The sequence below is a fragment of the Entamoeba nuttalli genome, assembly GCF_000257125.1.
Source record: "Entamoeba nuttalli P19 unplaced genomic scaffold asmbl_4003, whole genome shotgun sequence".
Lineage (NCBI taxonomy): Eukaryota > Evosea > Mastigamoebida > Endamoebidae > Entamoeba > Entamoeba nuttalli.
Window position 1 is genome coordinate 1 of NW_008576489.1, and position 7,726 is coordinate 7,726.

The 7,726-nt window shown below is 26.2% G+C and overlaps 6 protein-coding genes across 6 annotated transcripts; 3 read left to right on the forward strand and 3 right to left on the reverse strand.

Moving 5' to 3' along the window:
* Positions 1–42: 42 nt before the first annotated feature.
* Positions 43–1,053, reverse strand: ENU1_089070 (protein phosphatase domain containing protein; the record flags this gene model as incomplete). Its single annotated transcript, XM_008858957.1, has 1 exon — positions 43–1,053. One exon carries the CDS (start codon positions 1,051–1,053, stop codon positions 43–45), a length of 1,011 nt encoding a protein of 336 aa, XP_008857179.1.
* Positions 1,054–1,093: 40 nt separating this feature from the next.
* Positions 1,094–1,768, reverse strand: ENU1_089080 (hypothetical protein; the record flags this gene model as incomplete). Its single annotated transcript, XM_008858958.1, has 1 exon — positions 1,094–1,768. One exon carries the CDS (start codon positions 1,766–1,768, stop codon positions 1,094–1,096), a length of 675 nt encoding a protein of 224 aa, XP_008857180.1.
* A 773-nt stretch (positions 1,769–2,541) lies between these two features.
* Positions 2,542–3,801, reverse strand: ENU1_089090 (hypothetical protein; the record flags this gene model as incomplete). Its single annotated transcript, XM_008858959.1, has 1 exon — positions 2,542–3,801. One exon carries the CDS (start codon positions 3,799–3,801, stop codon positions 2,542–2,544), a length of 1,260 nt encoding a protein of 419 aa, XP_008857181.1.
* Positions 3,802–3,895: 94 nt separating this feature from the next.
* Positions 3,896–4,804, forward strand: ENU1_089100 (hydrolase TatD family protein; the record flags this gene model as incomplete). Its single annotated transcript, XM_008858960.1, has 1 exon — positions 3,896–4,804. One exon carries the CDS (start codon positions 3,896–3,898, stop codon positions 4,802–4,804), a length of 909 nt encoding a protein of 302 aa, XP_008857182.1.
* Positions 4,805–4,879: 75 nt separating this feature from the next.
* ENU1_089110 (hypothetical protein) lies at positions 4,880–5,449 on the forward strand (the record flags this gene model as incomplete). The annotated part of the gene is made up of 1 exon (XM_008858961.1): positions 4,880–5,449. One exon carries the CDS (start codon positions 4,880–4,882, stop codon positions 5,447–5,449), a length of 570 nt encoding a protein of 189 aa, XP_008857183.1.
* Positions 5,450–5,709: 260 nt separating this feature from the next.
* Positions 5,710–7,434, forward strand: ENU1_089120 (leucine rich repeat protein, BspA family protein; the record flags this gene model as incomplete). Its single annotated transcript, XM_008858962.1, has 1 exon — positions 5,710–7,434. One exon carries the CDS (start codon positions 5,710–5,712, stop codon positions 7,432–7,434), a length of 1,725 nt encoding a protein of 574 aa, XP_008857184.1.
* Between the last annotated feature and the right edge of the window lie 292 nt (positions 7,435–7,726).

The following is a 7,726-nucleotide window of genomic DNA, read 5'->3' on the forward strand; positions in this document are numbered from 1 at the left end:
ATTAAATAATAATAATAAAGAATGATTGTTGTTAAAAAGAATTTAATTGATTTTTATTACAATAAATGTTAAGTTGTCACTACTCTCATTTACATATGCTAGTTTTAATGTGTCAAAAGCTATATTAAACATTCCACCACTCTTACTAATAATATCTTCTAATTCTTTCTCAGTTACACCATCAGTAATTCCATCACTCATTAAAAATAATAATTCAATACCTTTTTTTTCTAGTTTAATAAAGTCAGGTTCAGTTGTTAATGGTGGATGAAGAGAAGGATCTCCAATACTTCGGGTTACCATAATTTGTCCATTAACTCTTTTAACTCCAAACATACCAAAGACAACTCCTCCATTCATTTCAATACGTTCTACTTCAGCACTATTTGTTGCTTTATGTTCTTTAGTAATTTTTTTAATTTTATTGTTTTTATATATATATGCAGGAGAATCTCCACAATAAGCAATTCGTATAGTGTCTTTATCAATAAATGCAACTGTTGACGTTGTTCCAGATTTACTTGTTTCACATGATTTTTCATGTAATTGTTTATGAGTTTTAATAAGTTTTGCTTCAAAAGTCCCTTCATTTTCTTTAAAAGTTTTAATATATTGTTCAGTACATAAATAAGCTGCATCCTTTCCATTATGTCCATCAAATACTCCAATAATATCAGTTCCTTCTATACTTGAACAATCTACAACGACAGTATCTTCCATTTTTCCTCTTCTTCCAATTGATTGGCAAATTGCTATTTCATATGATTTAGATGGTTCTATGTGTTGGAGGATATATTCTTGGAATTTTAATCCAGGGTCTCCCATTTGATTAATTTCTAATCCATCTACTTTGACAACATCCTCTCCTGGTTTTAATAAATAACAAAATGTTAATGGTGGTAATTCTAATTGATTATGTTGATCTTCAAAAGATTTTGATAGACTCATGCTCATATATTGTTCCATAACTGATGTGTCAAATATTATTTTTTCTTTATTTTGAAATGAATAATCATCGTAATCAATATAATATGGTGTTTTTTCGTTGTTCATCTTAGTTATTAAATTTTTTAGTTTTTAAAAATAAAAATTTTTACAAAATAGAATCTATTATAGAAAAGCCATAATGCCGTAAAATGATACTATTTGCTGCCTTTTCAATAGCAAAAAGAATAGTAAGTATCTCTACAAAAAATGAAGAAGTCCATGAATATACATTATGAAATATAATTAAAAACAAAAGACCGTTTATAAAATCAGATGGTATTATCCTTCCTCCTTTTTTTGGAAGTGGAATACCAAATATAAGTTTAAGTATTGTTAAATATGCACCTGTTCCATAGCTTGCAAAAAGAGCATTCAAAAAACAAATAATTGTACATTGTCCATCTCTTATTCTTAGTATATATTTTGATACTAAACTTGTAGCTATTGCTAATGAAGATATAATAGTAAATATATCAGTAATGATAGGTGTATTTTGAAGCCATTTTGTAAATGATTCTATTTGTAATACTGAAGCTATTAAAACTTGTATTATAATGGTTTTCCAATAAATAGTCAATATACCTTTGAATATTAAATCATCCATTGTATTTATTAAACAACCAAATAATGTAGATATTAATATTCTTTGTAATACAGAGTCAAACCTTTTTAAATAATAATGAAGGTTTAATTGTATGGATAACGATAATGCTATTTGACAAAAAGGGAATGAAACAACTTGACTACAATATAAACATATTTTGTCTTTGTTTTCTGTCATAAACAATAAAAATGAAAATAAAAGTTGATGAAATATCTTTAAAAAAGTTATTTCAGGACATAAGCGTTAAAAACTCAATAAGAACAAATTAAAAATAGGAAAAATGTTGAAATGAATAAATAAAATAACTCAACGACATTTTACTTTTTTGATTACTATCCTTTTGTTTTTCTTTCCGTCATTAATGTTGTTGATAATCCATATCTATTGTTTCATAAATTTCAAACGTCAAGAATTTACTTTTTTGCAAGAAATTCAATAAAAACAAATTCTTTTGTATTTCTTCCATAACTTATGGTACAGTGTTGTGCCATTCTTCAGTTGCTAATATGGTCCAAACTCAACTTAATCTATTCATTTTATCACTGATACATAAGATAGAGAAATAACATAACAAATACACTTATTTTCTAAGAAAAAATAAACAAAATTTATTCATATGCCTTTTAAAGTTTTTGTTCCTTCTTAATCAGAAAAGAAATCAAATTCATTGAATATTCAAATACAATAACTCTGTAAAAATTATTTTATGAATAAAAGACAATATTAAATAGAATATTTCAAATGACCTAAATTATTCGTTCGATTTAATAACAAAATATATAATACCTTATTTGTTTGGATAAGACTTAAATCCTATTTAGACATTGTCTAGTTGGAAGACAAAAATTTAAAAAATAGAAGAAAAGCTGAATAAACAAAACAAAAATGAATTATAATTAAAACCATTTCTCTTTCGATAATTTGGATTTAGTACTAATTCTAGAGTAACATTATAAACGTGCATTGGCTATAGTATCAGACACTCCAAGAACTAAACTAAGTGCAACATAAACAATGCCAATAGCAAACCATATAATACCTAATACAACAACAATTAAAGAAATAATTTTGATTTTACCACCATAAACAAAAGAAACAATACCTGGGATGAAATAAATCATTATAACTCCACAAACTGCTCCATTAAAAGCAATTTGAATATCATCCATCCAAAATAGTGCTGAAAGCATTCCAGCAAAGGAAGTAAATATTAAACAAATTACAGCTCTTCTAATTAATGATGGTTGCCATTCACTGAAAAATTGTTCATCTATAAGGTCATGAATAAAAGTAAACAATGATGGGACTGCTAAAAAGAAAGTTGAAATAAATAGACATGCAACAAAAACATCAATAGTGAAGAGAATGTTATTTGTATCATAAAAATCTGATGGATAAAATAATAATGGAATAGCATGTGTTTCTGAAAACAATGTGTTATAAACAAAATTACCATATAAAATTGCATAAACTCCAATTGTTAATAAAGCAGCTAGTAAAGCACTAAATTTAACATTTGTTGATGCATTAATTGAAGGAGAAACTAATGGGAGATTATTATGTGTAGCAAAAATACAAATAAAATAAGGGAAAATAGAAAATCCATCACCAAATGTATAATTTGGTACTTTTAAATTTTCTTTAATACTTTCATAATTTGGGTTTAATTTAAAATGAATAAAATGTGCAATAGAAGATATTAATAATAAAATATATGCAATAACAGATAATACTCGAGAATGAACTGAGAGTTTAGATATTAATGGAGAAAATGAGAGAATAGAAAGAAGAAATACTATGAAATGAATACTTATTTTAAGAATTTCATTTGATGTCATAAGAAGTCCATGAGCTTCTCCACGAGCATGGTTTAATAAAAATTCAAGTAATGCAGAAATTAACGTTACATATATTGACACTTGAACTAAATTATAAATTAGTTGTACTACCTTAGTAAATGTACGTAATGAATTACCCCCAAATCTCCATGCAATTTCATAAATACTATCAAATTGTGCTTTTAAATTAAGTTTATAAGTTAACCATACTGTGAGAAAACTTATTAATAAAGCAATAAAAATAAGAAAACACCCATAATATGTTGTTGCATATTTTAATGCTAACGGAGTAATAATTAATTCTGGACCAACTAGCATTAAAATATTCTTATAATACAATGAAATCCAAATTTTTAAATCACTAATACTCATAGAATTAGAATAACAAATATTTAGTTCTATTTTTAATTATATAATAGTTCTATTAAAACTTGAATAAAAAAAAAAGAAAAGAAATATTAACTAAATGGCACAACAATTTATTGATATTGGTGCAAATCTGACTGATGACAATTATTTTGGAAATTATCATGGAAAACACTACCATGAAGAGGATATTGATGTTGTACTTCAACGTGCTGAAAAAAATGGACTAAGTCATATTATTATTACATCAGGTTGCCTTAACGATTTTAAGAAAGCTATTGAAATCATTAATAAGTACCAAAATTTAACTAACATTAAATTGGTTACTACAATTGGTGTTCATCCAACTCGTACAAATGAGTTAAAACAAGAAGGGTATTTAGATGAACTACTTTTATTATGTGAAAAAAATATTGATAAAGTTGTGGCTATAGGAGAAATTGGGTTAGATTATGAAAGACTTCAATTTTCTGATAAAGAAACTCAACTTAGTGGATATCGTACATTAAGCGTTCTTCATCAAAAATATCCTTATTTGCCTTTCTTCTTTCATTGTAGAAAATCTTGGTCAGATTTATGTCAATTAAATAAAGAATTAGGATATAATGGCTGTAAAGGAGTTGTTCATTGTTTTGATGGAACAGAAGAAGAAATGAATCAAATACTAAATGAGGGATGGGATATTGGTGTTACAGGAAATTCCTTACAATCAATTGAGTTGTTAAATGTTATGAAACAAATACCAATTGAACGTCTTCATATTGAAACTGATTGTCCTTATTGTGGAATTAAAAAAACATCTGCAGGATTTAAGTATTTGAAAGAGAAAGATTTTGGAGTCAAAGTAGAGAAATATCAAAGAAATAAATATGTTCAAAGAAGAAATGAACCATCTAATATTATTGATATTGCAATAATCATGTCAAGTATCAAACATATTTCTTTATTTGATTTTGTTAACAAAGTTTATTCAAATTCAATGAATATGTATTTCCCAACTATGAATTGATTCTTTTTTTTAAAAAAGTCTTGGTAGTAAGAAAATAAAACTGACAAAAAGATATCTTAATAATTTTATTATTTAATGGAAGAACAATTACCTGAGTTTTCTGTTATACAATTTCCTGGATTTGTTAAAAATCCAAATGCTCCATTTGAAGAAAAACTAAAACCACTGCTTGATTGTTTTGGAGGAGAAACAGTTATAAAAAATTATTTTCAAGGAACAACACAAAAACTAACGTTTTCATTTAGGCCAAATGATAAATGTGCATCAACACTCCCTGTTCATTCTGAGAAATGTAAAAACAAGTTATTAATTAGAATTTGTGATAAAAAAATTAATGTTATTGGTATTGTTACTAAACAACTTAGTGTAGACTCCTTAGCCCCCTTTCAAGTACTTGATCGATGTTCATTAAATATGCTTATTCCAGCAGAACAGTCTATTCCAAGTCCACTTGAAATTAATACTGTAAGAATGACAAAAATTGAACAACCCAATAGTGTTGATTTTAGGACAAGTAAAGAAAAAGAACGAATTATTATTGAAACACACCCATATTCATTACCCTTTAGAAAGTCAAAAGTTAAAGGTAAAAAGAAACAAAATCAGACAACCCCAAATCAAATTAATGAAGAATTGAATGAATAATTGTTATGAATAATTAAATTTATTTATTAAAATTAATATATCAAAGAAACTATTAAAATTTCAATATAATATGAGTGAAGAAGGAGGTGGAAGAACTTCTTTATTTGAAGAATTTTATTTTCAGATTCTACATTAAAAATAACATGACTTTCTCTCCTTGGAATTTATCATCTTAAAAAACCTCATGTCAAATTGTTTCCTTTGTCCTTGCTTTTCTTTCTTCTTGTATTGTTTTAACTAGATCTATAAATTTCATTTCTATGAAACACACTTTAAATATTGATTCAATTCAACAAGTCGCTCTATATTTTGAAACCATAGATGATTATAAAAATATTATTCTTTCTTCAAAGAAGTTTCAACATTTACTTGAATATTTTAAATCAAATCCAATACCATTAAATGATGAAACAATAAAATTCTTTCCTAACATAAACACTTATAACTTATTTTCTTTACAAGACACTTTCTATGAGTCTTTATCTTCTTTGAAGATTTGTTTTTATTGTAGAGTTTCATATCAAAGAAGTTTGAAAGAAATAAAAAAAGGAAATACATGTAAATTTATTTATTATTCAAAAGAAGATAAAAAGAAATTTGGAGATATTCTACCATCTCAAGTTAAGAAAATTGGTAAAGAGTGTTATTGTAATAATCCTTCTTTATCAATTTTCGAAGTTCCTTATTCAATTGTTGAAATTGGAGATAAATCATTTATGAATTGTACTTCATTAACTTCAATTGTTCTCTCTTCTTCAATAACAAGACTCTGTAATTATACTTTTCATAAATGCATATCCCTTCAAAAAATAAAACTCCCTCAATCCTTAAAACATATTGGATATAATTGTTTCTCCGGATGTTCCTCTTTAAATTCAATTCAATTACCAGAAATGTTACTTTCAATCGGTGATTATTGTTTTGATTTTTGTGTTAATTTGACTTCATTGTCTATTCCTTCTTCAATAACTTATTTTGGGATTCAATGCTTTTGTAATTGTTCTTCTCTTAAATCATTATCAATCCCTTCAAATTTAACTTCATTCAACAGACAACAATTTTATGGTTGTTCTTCTTTAGAAGAAATTAATATCCCTGCTCCTTATTGGATTGTTGGAAAACATCTTTTTTTCAATAAAATGAAACTTGTAGGTTGTGAATTGCCTTCTACCATTAATTCAATTAATAAAATCCCAGTTGCATTTGATATGAATCAGACTTCATTTGAAGTACCAACTGAAGTCAAATCCTTTGGAAATAAATGTTTTCAAGATGAACATTCTCTGAGATCAATAAGTATTAGAAAGTTTATTGACCGTTTAGACAATTATTGTTTTGAAGGATGTTTATTAGTCACATCAATTTCTCTCCCATCTACAATTAAGGTGATTGAAAATGGTTGTTTTTGTGGATGTATCTCATTAAAAGAGATTAACATTCCTTCTTCATTAACTCGATTAGGAGATTATTGTTTCTACCGTTGTTCTTCTTTGAGTGTTGTAAGTCTTCCTTCTTCATTAAAAGTAATTCCATATCAATGTTTTAGTGGATGTTCTTCTTTAACATCAATTGATTTACCTCAAGGAGTCTTGAAGTTATCTGATCAATCATTTAAAGACTGTGCAACACTTCAATCAATTAATATTCCATCTACAATAACAAAAATAGAAGTTGGTTGTTTTAATAATTGTTTACGACTTTCAGAAGTATCTTTCTATTCTCCAATTCAAAAAATTCCTGATTTTTGTTTCTCTAATTGTATTTCTTTACAAACAATTACTCTTCCTTTGTCTGTTATTTCTATTGGAAATAGAAGTTTTTGTAACTGTGTTAAGTTACAATCGATTCAGATTCCCTCCTTAACTACCTCTCTTGGAAATGACTGTTTTACAAATTGCTCTTCTCTTGTATCTCTTGGGTCATTGCCAAAGAACGCTATCTTAGGAGATGACTGTTTCTTTGGTTGTGAAAAGTTATTTTATTAGTTTTAACAACTCATTTTTGTTTTATTCGAGTTATTTTTTATGTTGAAGAATAAAATTGGACTTTATATTTCATATTGTTAAATATTGAAAAAGAATTGTTACAGCTATCACATTTCTTCAAGTTCAATTAGTAATGCTTATTCAAAACCATTCTTTTAATTCAAACATTGAATGGTTATATCCTTGTTTAAAATAACGTAAAAATTCCTTCAACTATTATTTTTTTTTTGATATTTTTTGTCTTAAACTATTTTATTGGTTGTTAATATTTACTTTATCCCCTATTTCAATA